This window comes from Chaetodon trifascialis, chromosome 7 (assembly GCF_039877785.1).
Source record: "Chaetodon trifascialis isolate fChaTrf1 chromosome 7, fChaTrf1.hap1, whole genome shotgun sequence".
Taxonomy (NCBI): domain Eukaryota; kingdom Metazoa; phylum Chordata; class Actinopteri; order Chaetodontiformes; family Chaetodontidae; genus Chaetodon; species Chaetodon trifascialis.
Window position 1 is genome coordinate 9789678 of NC_092062.1, and position 13097 is coordinate 9802774.

Genomic DNA, 13097 nt, shown 5'->3' on the forward strand with positions numbered 1-13097 from the left:
TCAAGGAGGTATTCGGCAGATTAATGAATAAGGAAAATAATCATGAATCATCAAGAATTTTTGGACTTAATCACAAGCTTTGATTAAAGAAAACATTCCCAACATGACTGTTGGTTCTCGTAGAGCTTGAAGAGTGAGGCCTCTCTTTAATTCCCAGTCTTGGCCTCTGTTCTGACATTTCCCATAGCGATCTGCTTCTCTGTCTATGTTCCTCTTTTATTCTCTTTCTTCGCCAACCCAATCCTACTGTAACTTCATTTCTCCACCCAGTTTTTTTAAATCCAGAAACCATTACGCTACGTTCATTCATTTCATCTGCCTTGACGGACCCCAAATCAGTGCGCGGGCCAGGCCTTGGCAGCAGAAAGACATCAGCAACATCATCTTCGCACTGTAATTACCAGAATGGGGGAAAATTTCATTATGATGAGCGAAAAAGCTTTTATTCTCAAACTCACATCCATAATTAATCATTAAATCATGGGAGAGTGAGTGAGAGGGATAGATAGGGGAACAAACACAGTGAAGGGAGGATGGAGGGATGGATGGAGCGATGGAGAGAAAGGGGAAAGGCATGTAATTATCTGCAGAAGTTCGACATCCCCAGTAAATCCACGGAGCCGTCTGACATGGCTAATTAAAGAAGCAATCAAAGGTCCACCTCCAGAGATTTTGAGAGAGAGACGAGAGAGAGGAAGAAGGACGCAGGCCAGAGCGATAGGAAGAGGGCCTAATGGGGAGAATGAGAGGAGGCAGAGGAAGGAGGGGGATATGGGGAAGAAGAGCGTTGTGATCTTTGTTATTGTTTCATATGTCAACCTCCCCTCTTGGATTCTTGGATGAGGCTCTTACGCGCCGTCTCTCTTTTTTCCGACTTGCATCAGGCCATCGTGCTGTGATCATTTTCTAACCTTCATCTGCCGAGTGCAAATAGCTGCCATTTAGAGCATTGGGAGAACCAACCGGCGTTTCAACAAAAAGTACTACATTAGTCATATCTGGTTAGTCATTTTCAAAGTTGAAGTGATGCATCTTCTGAGGCTTTTCCAGGGCACATAATCAGTGATGTAACCTGCAGTCATCAGGTGTTTCAGGCCTTTCAGAGGCCCTCTCACTGGCAGCCCTGCCGAGGTTGATCGGACATCACTTTGTGCAGCCGTAGCAACCTCCCACGAATTCACTCTTTTCTTCTATAGCCAACCAGATGAATTCCCAGCAGCCCCTGCAGTTTGGTAGGTGACACTGGTCTTGCCTCTGTGATGCAAAGTGCAAAGGCACTGCCTCCCTAAGTGGACTGGCCAGCCAGGCCTTAATACTTAGCCTTCTTAATTTGAAAGTTGTCCTCCCAGGAAGTGGTTCACTAGCTGCTTAGTTAAGGACTCTGTCTACTCTGGCACAAGTCTAACATCTAATGATAGCTGTCTGCCGTTAACTGACAGCAGCTGTTAGTTTGTCCCCCTCTCAGAACAAGTCTTCGGCTGGGATTTGTTGTGCTCATCGATTCCGTTAAGCTTCCAAATCTATAACTGAATCTTGTCTTCATCTCTTAAAGTAGCTTTCTGTGTGTCCCTTTCTCCTCCTGCGAAAACTCTGGAAACCAACCAGCCTATGAGCAGAAAATTGGCCATGTTTATTGATGCTGATTTCATCACTGAAGAGGAAATTTACTGCACTGTAACTAAGTTAATGGCCTGAAGAGACACGAAAGCTACTCAAAGGAAGGAAAGATGAGAAGTGAAGGTGGAGTGGAGATGGTTTCCTTGATGATACTGGGTTTTTTTCTCTTCACCTTTCACCCCTCCCCCCCTGGGGGGGGGGGGGGGGAGGGCACAGACCTGGGGAACATGAGGTAGATAGAGTTAGTGTGGACCAGATTATACTCACCCTCGGTCATCCTCTGTCAGCAGAAAAAGAGCTGAGAGCAGGACACTGACCTGTGTTTCCTCTGACCACTGCTGTACAGTGTGTGTGTGTGTGTGTGTGTGTGTGTGTGTGTGTGTGTGTGTGTGTGTGTGTGTGTGTGTGTGTGTGTGTGTGTGTGTGTGTGTGTGCACGTGTGTGTACTTTTCACCCTTTGAGCCCTTTCCACCTCACTCATTGGACTGCTATATTTCATTTTCCAGTTCTTTGGTTGGTATGATATTCACTCTGAGTGGCCTTCACTCACTCATATCTGTTCCTGTTTTCATCAAACAGAATATTATTGCACTATATACCAAAATTGAGGAGAAAATGCACCTTTGGATATTTCCCCAGTTATTTATATCAGGGACATGTGATGGTTAGTACATTGAGTTATTTTGTAATGAGTGCAGAGCCTCAGTTTATCGGTGCATCCGTGTTCCTCGACCTCGCTTGTTTACTTCTGCTTCAGGTAGTGATTTCCTGTTTGTGAGAGAGAATTACACACAGTGCTTTACGGAAAACATGAGTTCATTGCATTCTTGACTGTAACTGAAGACACTGTCAGTAGAAAAATGAATGTTGCCATCTTAAACTCCTCTGCAAAAGGCTTCAAGTGCCTTACTGATTGTACTGTATTCTGAAAACAAAAACATGTTAGGTCAATTATTTTTGGATATCTTTTTGTATTTTACTGTGTTTTTTTCTTTTTTCTAAAGCCCTGGTTAAACTTGTGCTTTCCTTCTAACCTGGTGCAGCAAAAAGCGTCTCATCCCCATCAGATTTAAGCATCACAATCTGGATTTTGCAAACAGCATCATTCATCCATGTAGCTTCTGTCTTTCACAGGAACTGGAAACATCATATTAAACCCTGAACTACCACAAACATAAAACACATAACTTGCTGTGTGTCAGAGCATTTGTGCCAAGAAAGACCTTTTAAGAATCTTTAAGAATGTGTTATAGACTCAACATTGTGTTCTGTCAACTGACAAGAGATAATATCAACACACACACACACTGATTTCTATGAGCAGATTTCGTAAAAGATGTCCACTCTGACTGTAGCTTCAAGCTACAGTCACTGGCAGATTAATATTGGCTCCTCAGAACCACCATATCGGTGTTACAGCCCTCTGTCCCTCTGTCAGTCTGTGCCCTCATTCTCTTCTGTTTATTCGTCCTTGGGGTGTGTTCAGTGCGTCTCCATCTCTCTCGCTGCCCTGTCCACCCGGTGTCAATCTGGCTGCTGTATAATTGGTTGTTTTTTGGTTGGCCGGCCTGTCCTCCCTGGCGTTGATTCATGGCGTTTGTAAAGGTGACAGTAGCGGCTGTCCCTACCAGACAAAGTAGAGCCATCACTAGCAGGACCTCAGCTGACCTGCTAGTTTGTGCGCACACACACACACACACACACACACACACACACACACTTACACAGAGGCAGACACACACATATACAGGCATAGGAAGCACATGCGGCTTTGCCTGAGGCCTCACAGGGGATGAGAGGCAGGTAAGGTCATCATGTACACAGCTCCACCAAAGAAGACCCTAAAGTACACACACACACACACACACACACACACTCAAAATGAAAGTGCGTAAACACATACTCATATGGATGATTGACTTTTTGTAGCATCCAAAAAAATTCAACACACACACACACAGCTCTGTGAATATGTAATATGTAAAAATATGAATGCACACATAGAAACCTTTATAATCATACATATTGTGCAAGAAATCCACACACATACAGTATGAATAATGAAAAATCTAATAAACACAATCATAGAAACCGCAGCCGTGTATAATAAACATAAAATAACAATAAATGTGCATTTAAATAGTGCTTTTGTCAAAATTACTTTACATGTAAACCAATCACTTAAAGAAAATCAATCAAAACACAGTTTTTGACAATAATCACATACACCCATAAGTTTCTATACATTAAAATACACACAGAGATAAATACAAACACCTGAAACACACACACACACACACACACACACACACACACACACACACACACACACACACACACACACACACACACAGGCCTTCCCTGGTGACCTGGATACACCCAGAACTGACACTTTATCTACTTAGCAGTGTCACCTTCAAAAGCCTGCACAAGTGACACACAAACACACACACACACACACACACACACACACACACACACACACACACACACACACACCAGCTCTTCTGTAAAAATCCCCCCACAAATAACAGCCATGTGTGTGTCAGGTTTAGGGGTCTCCATCATGCTCTTTTAAAGGCAGCGACTTCATATCTATAATTGAAGGTAATCGGCCGGTAAAAGGATTGTAAAGGGTTTTGTGCTGTAGTTAAGAATTGATCATAAGCTCTGGCTTTTTCATGGTCCTGCCGTTGACCTTGTAATTGATTTGGTAAGCAAGTTTTGTTTTTTTATTTTCTCTCCTCTCTTGTGTTATGGTTTGTTACAGTGTATTTGACTTTGCTTGCTGGAGTGTGTATTTCTGTTTTCTTCTTTCTTTGTGAGAATCAGTTGGTGGGTGAATTTAGGTTTCGGGATTACAATCAGTGCAATGTCCTCACAGTTATAACAGCCATAACGTGTGTGTGTGTGTGTGTGTGTGTGTGTGTGTGTGTGTGTGTGTGTGTGTGTGTGTGTGTGTGTGTGTGTGTGTGTGTGTGTGTGTGTGTGTGTGTGTGTGTGTGTGCTTGCCTGATTACATGTGCATGAGCTTACATGTTCAGCGTGCTGACCTGTGCTACAGCCAGTGTAATTGATTGTGTGTGTGCTGGTGTCTCAGTGTTAAGGTTAATTTCTCTAACTGCTGGTAAGTGCTGTCTGACCGCTCCCCTGGCGGCCTCTTCGAGCTGAAGTAATGCCACTTAGAAGCCCCGGGCCCCCGCCACTGGCCAGCCCATTGATCTGCTGATCAATAATTGCATCTGTACCGTACACTGAGCAGGCAGGGCCCCGCGCTGACCTGACGCTAACACACCGACTGGCGTAAGGCGCGCAGTCACGCCACACAAATGGTTAGCAAACTGCAGCCCAGGGATCACCTAAGGGTCCTTAAAGGGGTTCCAGAGGAGTCTCCAGCAAAATTAGGTTTAGTTTAATTTCAGTGTAATTTCTTTCATTAGAAGTTATCCCATTTGGAGAATAGATTCCCTCTCATCATTATTATCTCCCCATACAGTGCAGACAGTTGCATTCTCCTCTTCTGATCAAGATCTAACACTGAAGAAGACTGTGAGCACAAAGCGGAGTATGAAAAGGAATAAGCACGTGGTGATTTTTAACAGTTTCAACTATACTATTGCTTCTCAGCAGTGCACACCAATTATAATCATGTAGATTTTTAGGACACTCACTTTTGGACCAGTTTGACTTTTACTGTTCTTAGCAGCCAGGTCTCATCTTGAAAATGCACTTGCCACTGGTAATTACTAAGAAAAGCTATGCTTCTGCTAAGTTTGACATTTGAATTATTCTAAAACGTAGAATGCGACTACAAGATTTTGCTCTTTATTCTCTGTCGTTTGTCATTGTCTTGTTTCTCTCCTTTCCTTCCACTCATCGCGCTCTCTTTTCTTTTTTGCCTCTGACTCTTCGTCTCTGCCATCTCACATGTTGCTGTTTTCCCTACAAATTCTCACATTAACCACAGTCATCGGGAAAGAGAAATAACATGGCGTACACATACCTCTGCAGGATGTTTGAACCTGAAAATTAGTGTTCATTAAGTTCATGAAATTCATCATATATTCAGAGCTTCCTTCAAATGTATTATTAATCTCTGATGCAGTCGTAAAAGACTTTCCATGAGACATTTCTGTCATCTGAAAATCAAAATGACATCACCGCCCATCTCTGCATACTTCCCTTCCTCCAGTTGTTTTATTCCTCCCAGGAAGCCTCCATCTTGTTTCAGATCACAGCCAATAAAGCAGCCTGCCTCTCTCTCTCTCTCTCTCTCTCTCTCTCTCTCTCTCTCTCTCCTACTTCCTGTTAAAGGAATCAGTCAGTCAGAACACTCAAAACACATATTAAACAGGCATCAGCCTCTTGCCGGGGCCAAATCACGCTGTTCAAATGTTGTTCTTCCACCGGGAGCGCAGGACAACTGAAGAGATGGGATCTGCAACATTAACTTGATTCACGGCTGCGGCGACTGAGTGACACTCCATAAACCTCAGTGGGCCGCCGCTGGGCCTCGCCGACAGCACCCCATGGCTAATGTGAGACACACTAGCAACGTATAGCGTTACGACCCCCACAGCACTACACACACACACAGATAAGCAAGCACATGCAGGGATCAGGGATCGTCATTAACATACAAATGTATATAGTAGCACTTATTGTACAGAAACACACCAGTAAAGCAGGATCTCAACACTCCACCCACATTTCGCATATACATACATGTGAATCAGAGATATGTGCAGTGCATGTATGAAAACATTTTCGACACAAAACTGAGCTTTACCATGCTAAACACACGCATGCATTGAGGAGTTCACACTCTCTCTCTCTTATACACACACACACACACACAGATATATATAAACAGGTTTTATGGTAATGCAGCAGAAACTGCACAGCCGCTGAGTTATTGTCCTCTCCGGCCAGCCTCTCAGCTCACAGCGTTTTGGTGTAGGCATTTAGCTTCGGCTCTGTAGCTCTGTGTAAACAGGTAACCTCTGCTATTCAAAATGCCAACTTCCTCTGGCTGTCTTCAGTGCCGACTCCCCCCACACACTAACTACTGCTCTTGTCACTTGAGTTACAAAGAGTACAGTCCAAATTGATATTTGCTTCTGTACATAGACATGTTGTCTGTTTATGCGACACAGTGGATTTTTGTTTGTTTGCCTTCAAACAAATGCTCATTGTTATTTTCTAGACTTACTCAGAACATAAATAGAGACAAATAGAGACTTGTAGCGTGAGAGACAAGTACAGCAGGCAAACCTAAACTCTCTCTCTGTTGGTCAGACACTTCATGTGCAAAATTGCATATTTAAGCTATAATGTAAAATGTTGCCCTGATATCATAGTAAACAAGCCTCCAGAGCAGCAAGTGCTGTTTTCCTTTCCACTAAAAGGAAACGCTTTCAGAGTGTGTTGTAACTGCTCTCACCAGGTATGAAAACACACGAAGAGTAAAATCTTCTGAGTGGAAGAGTGAAAACAGCTTTATACCCAGAAAATTGCCCTGTCCATCTACACTTAAAAGACTGCACTCTCTCTAGACTCTTCCAATATCAGCTTTTGTTCTGTGACATGTAGATTTGTAAGTTCTCTATCATTTGTTAAGTCCATTATGATTCAACGGCAGAAAACACTGACTAACTCCTCTCCTTCCCTGCATAAATCAAACAAGTCTTTGTGAACAGAGATTGCTGAAATGGCTGCCTTTTGTCCAGAATTCTCTCTTTTTTAGCAGCTCCCTAAAATAAACTTGGCAGGTGTAGACAGGTGTGGGTGTATGTGTGTGCATGTCATTAAAATAACTAACCATCCAACCTTAGGGCTGCAACAAGTCCTCATCTTCTCACTTTTAGGATAATGCCAGTTTTTTGATGATTTGTCATACTGTCTGCTCAGGTGCGAACATTAGCACATGACAGATTTGTACATCAGGGACACAGAGATAAAGCCATCTTTTGCCACTCTTTTCATTAGATATTGGCCAAGATCGACAATGAAAATGAAAATCTGTGTATTTCTTTAAAGCCTGGAACAGACAGGAAGCATCAGTGGGTGCGTTTGTTGCTAGAAAAGACAATTTTGTGGTTTATTGATAACTTAATCATTAAGATCAATGCTGTGTGCTTGACTCAAGCATCTGCAGTTTCTGTCCAAGTCCTAACAGTCCACTCTGATGTTGGACATTCACAACACATAAAGTATTCACTGTTTCCTTCAGTGCTTCATGCACAACCTTGTAAAATTTACCAATAGTCCATTTTCAGACAGTGCAGGATTAACAGGCCTGCTGTCACCAAAGGACGAGCGGTCACTGCCTGCTTATCCAATAAGAGCCAGAGTTGAAGCTAACACATCTCTGTGCCTGTTTGCGCTAGACGAGCACAGGACGCAGGTCGGGTCAGAGCCTGTTTGCAGCACAACTCTGACTTTCTGATCACATTGTCAACCTTGTGAGTGCAGGACATTAAATGTCTGGGGGAGATAGGAATACCAATGATTGATGAGTTTGTTCCTGTATGTACTGTGAGATCTGTGTGATCTCGTCGCTACCCTCGGGGGTAAACCTTGTACCTCCAAAATGTCAAGTTCTCAGGAACCAAGTGAAAAACAATAAAGTTTTTTAGCTATTTCCTGAAAAGTTGGTGTTTTGAAGAGTTTTTGGAATTTCAAAATGCTTCATGAGCCTGCTGGGTTGTCAAATCTGCAGACTTTCATGTGCAAACCTTCAGGCGAAACCTTGCAAGTTAGGGTCAGTATAGTTGTTCCGTGACAGTAATGTGTGTGTGTGTGTGTGTGTGTGTGTGTGTGTGTGTGTGTGTGTGTGTGTGTGTGTGTGTGTGTGTGTGTGCATGCGCGCATTTTTAGTATTTGTACAATAACTTCATCTGTGCTCAGAGGCCAAGGCGTGAACAGAGTCCCTTCTTCACCGTCTCAAACTCTGCGCAGATGAGCCTACAAGTGTCTGAGCCAGACGCTGTTTAAACAATGGCATTTCTAACACTGTTCCTATCACCCTGGAAACGCCATGGCAACCTGTGATCTGAGAGGGCACAGTGTGGCTCAATTAGCACCAGCCGCATCTCACCGAACTCGTCTGCCAGCCTAATATCTCCATATTCTGTCTCCTTTCATGCATTAACTGACACAAATATGTGAAGTGTTACATCACCTTTTATATCAGCTTAGCTTTCCTTATAGTTTCTCCCCCTTATTCTCACAGTGATGGGTGCATAAACACGGCAAGTTCAACAGTTGTAATTACTGAGAACATTAAGAGAGAGGATGGATATGACCGGCCATGTGTGCCACTGCGTGTGCAGTAATTGCCATGCCTATTTTTGTTCTTTTGGATATGATCCTGGCCATCTTGCCAATAAATTCTTTTCCTGTCGTACTCTGTGTTTGGAGCTCCTGTTGTCTTTTCTCCTCATACTCTGCTGTTATGACACATGCCACAGCCAAAGGAAGATTTCAAGGGCTTTAAGGCCCTTCACCTTTCTACTTGAATTTATTTAGTGAAAGTATCAGCAAATTACAAAAAATGGGAAATGTACACTAATGTCAAATGCGCCTCTGTGTTCCCCAGGTATCGTGTCCAAGTCTTTCGAGTGTCGTCTGAAGGGTCAGGGGGCTACGTTTGTGGAAGCCGAAGTCATGGACTCCCCCGTGGGCAGGAAGGGCTCATCTGAGACGTCCAGCCATGAAGGGCCTGTCCAGCAGGTCATCATCATCCAGGGCTACAGCGATGAGGAGGTAGCCATCGACCAGGCCCTGGAGCAGTCGGCTGCTGCCACCTTGCAGACGCTGGCCATGGCCGGCCAGGTAGCAGAGGTGCTCCACATCACCGAAGATGGACAAGTAATTGCCTCGGGCAGGGAAGTGGCGTCCGCGGGGGCCCACCTGGCCGGGGGCAGCACACAGTACGTGGTGCTGGAGTCAGGGGAGGCCAGGGAAGGGCTGCGGGCCATGGCTAGAGGAAGGGTCGACAGCACGGGACAGAGTCACATTGTGTCAGAGTCGTCCACAGCTCTGGATGCTCTGCTCAGCGCTGTCAGCGAAATGGGCCATCAGGAGGAAATGCAAGGAGAGGCAGCCGTCGTTCACGAGGTCTTGACCCCTGAGATAGCCGAGGCTGTGCGGAGGGAAGTGCAGCCGGATGTGAAACAGGAGCAGGAGGAGGTGCAGGTTATCCAGCAGACCGGCCAGGAGGAGATGCAGGAAGTGCTGCAGCTTGCCGCGTCCCAGATGATGAAGGAAGGTCTAACCCAGGTTATTGTCAACGACGAAGGAACCCATTACATCGTGACAGAGCTGGACGACTGCACCTTACAGGTGGAGGGAGGCGTCTATGGAGAGGCCGGGGCAGGAGAAGGGGAGGTGCAGGAGGCAGAGCAGCAGGCTGCAGACGAGATGGTGGTCTATCTGGATTGAATCCCTCATAATAGAGTTGCAGATGGGTAGCGGAGAGAGACGTTAAATTAAAGAGGTACACTTATTGTGTCAGTCTTTCAGTTTTCTTTGTAAATTCTTTTAAAGCCTTCATCAGGCCAAATGTTTTGCAGTAACTTTCTTATAATCTTTCTCTTCCTTTGTTCCCTTAAATTTTATCCAGTTTTCTCTTGGGCTATGCTAAACTCAGGTTAAACATCATTTCTTTAAAGGGATAGTGACGGAAAGAGGTTTTGGTGCTCAGTGAGTTGAGCGTTCCTCACAACCACCAAGACTACGTAAACCCCTTGATTAATGCCATGAAACTCGAGGAATTGAATATATTTCCTCCTGATTGTTTTAAATGCATCTAATATGCTCAGAGTTAAATGGTTCATTATGAATTCAAATATGTATTCAGTTCAGTAGAGGTAACAATGGTTTTTCTGCAAATGCTCTTTTCTCTTTATGATGCTTAATATTGAGTTTTGTTTGTGATAGTTTCTCTTGTGTCATATGGCACAACGATTTACTCATTTCTATTTTCCAAAGTTTTTTCTTTCTATCTTTTGTAGTGATTAGCATACGATCAGTTACGAAATAAGAAGTTAATGGATTTTGAAAAATTCCAATACAGATCCTACAGATTATTTATATGTAACAAAATAGAGTTGATGATTATACATTTCACTTTGTTGACAACCCCTCAGCTGTTTGTAAGTTCAGCATTTGGGAAACCTCTAAAAACCATTAATGCAGTTTCATTTCTGACAATAAAGATTGAGCCTAATTTTTAATAGCTGCATCCAGGTTTATTTCTAGTTGTATTTGCTGACGGTCGTCACATCTCGGCATCAATACTGCGATTATATGTGTGGTACAGTGCCATCAAACAAGCAACATGCACATACATGCATCAGCTGATGGCTCCCATCATGCTTACTGATCACTAACACAGTCATTATCATCACCATTATCATTATCGCCATCATGATCACCGTCATCCTAATTGTCGTCCTCTCTTCTCTCCCCCCATCAGGCCCATTCTGTTCATTGTATACAACACACTCGTTCTTTTTTCCCCCCAGCAGTAGTCAGCACTGGAGGGAGAATCAATATTCATTTAGGCCCCTACACAGGCCTGCTTTCTGATGGAGTGAGTGGGAGAGCAGTATGACGGCTGCAAACACAATGGCCAACCGCTGAAAGTAGAGAGACAAAGCACTCATACACACGGAGGGCATCAAAAGATCATCCCTTTAACACACACACACACACACACACACACACACACACACACACACACACACACACACACACACACACACACTCGTACACCTCGCACGCAGAGCGAGAAGGTGGGCTGAGAGAGAAAGTGGTGGAGGAGTGGGCAGGAAAAATGAGAGGATTACAGATGGATGTTGAGAGAGGTGAGGCCAGAGAGAGAAGTGAAAGAGCAGTGAATCCACAACCGCACAGAGAGAAGGGAGCCTGTAATTTCACACAACACCTGTCTGCCTTTCAGCCTGTCTTTGTCTCCTGCTCCATGTTGCATTTAGAAACTCACACAGTCTTTTCGTGCTCCTCTTTTTCCATTCAGCAAGGATAGACACATTTAACGGAGGTCACGCTCGCTGTGCGAGCATCCATACGTGCCTTTGAGTGGGAAACCAAAGTTTGTTAACACCCACAGAGTGGTAAGAGAAATGCAACAATAACATTTAAATGCCTCGCGTTTATAGAATTTAACACATAACACCATGTGTTATTCAGGATTCATATCAATCTATAGACAGCAGTGTGTGAGTTCTTGTGCGTGTTGGGGGGAGAGTTATGGCGGGAGGGGGTCAAACATTCATCACTTCATGTGGACTTTCTGACTTTCATGGGGAACTCCTAAGTGGATGCATTCTTTAAGTTACTGCTTTCCAACCTTAAAAGCAAGCGTTGTCTGCATGAGCTGAACAGTTACTTTAGTTAAGAGTTAATTTGTTTGTTTGTGTGTGTGTGTGTGTGTGTGTATATATATATATATATATATATATATATATATACACACGACATAATTTCTCATTTTGATTCATAAGGATAGATGTCACATGTGAGTGCTTTGCATGTGTTAAACATGATGAGGTGGCCATAGTGAGTGACCTGAGCTAAGCTGGGTTCATGCCCTCTAAAATCCCCCAGTTCACTGTGTGTGTTTTTTTTCTCAAAGGAATGTCCGTCTGCGCCCATGCTTGCAAATTATTCTACATGTCTGGCTGAGTGATTGTGTACTGTATTGTGTGCATCTCCACCCTCCCTGTGTATGTCCCTAATCAGGGCTGGAAGGCTCATTATTAACTGCAGCAGGCCACTTGTGTGACATGGAAGAGAGAGAAATTAGCAGCTGTCACCCAGTGATGAGTTCATTTCCTGACAGGCCTCTGTTCTGAAGAGTCCTGCTGCAGACGACCAGACGGCTGATGGAAACCTGCTGCTGAAGCTTAATTGGAGAGCCGGAAAAGGGCAGGGGGAGAGGAGGGGGGAGCTTGGATGGAGAGATGAGGGTAAAGAAGTGGGAGAAGGGTGGAAGTAGGCGACTTTGTTGGTATTATCATGCTTTTTTTTTTTTTCTCCAAGGATAGTGAGGGAATGAGCAGCCTTACTTTGCTCCTGATTGGCTTACCCTGATATTCTGATATTCTCACCCTAACCAATCATCACTCTGCGTGTCTAAACCTAACAAACGCAACCAATGAAGTTAGCAAGTACTAGCCAATCAGAGGCAGAGTGGGGTGGGTCATTCCTCCACCATCCAAGTAATAATGGATTCTGAAAGGACGTGTTAAGCATATTGATTACTTTACTTTGGATACTTTAAAACTGCTATAATCAATATTTTTATATTAATAACAGCTCACATGACTACATATATGTGAATGAGGTCGCTCATGGTGATAACTCCACGGACAATTATCAGCCAACTCTGCTGATTTCATCAGCTCTACAGAGGGGTCTTTTGTGTGTGTGTGTATTTTGTCTCATTCTTTTGG

The 13097-nt window shown here is 43.9% G+C and overlaps 1 protein-coding gene across 1 annotated transcript in view; it reads left to right on the forward strand.

Annotated features, from left to right (window-relative positions):
• The window catches only part of znf407 (zinc finger protein 407), a 138745-nt gene extending 127891 nt beyond the window's left edge, over window positions 1–10854 (forward strand). The window contains exon 10 of the mRNA XM_070967118.1: window positions 9218–10854. Within this exon, the coding sequence (XP_070823219.1) occupies window positions 9218–10062 (845 nt within the window). The 3' untranslated portion in view covers window positions 10063–10854. The remainder of the gene's footprint in view (window positions 1–9217) is intronic.
• Window positions 10855–13097: the final 2243 nt, after the last annotated feature.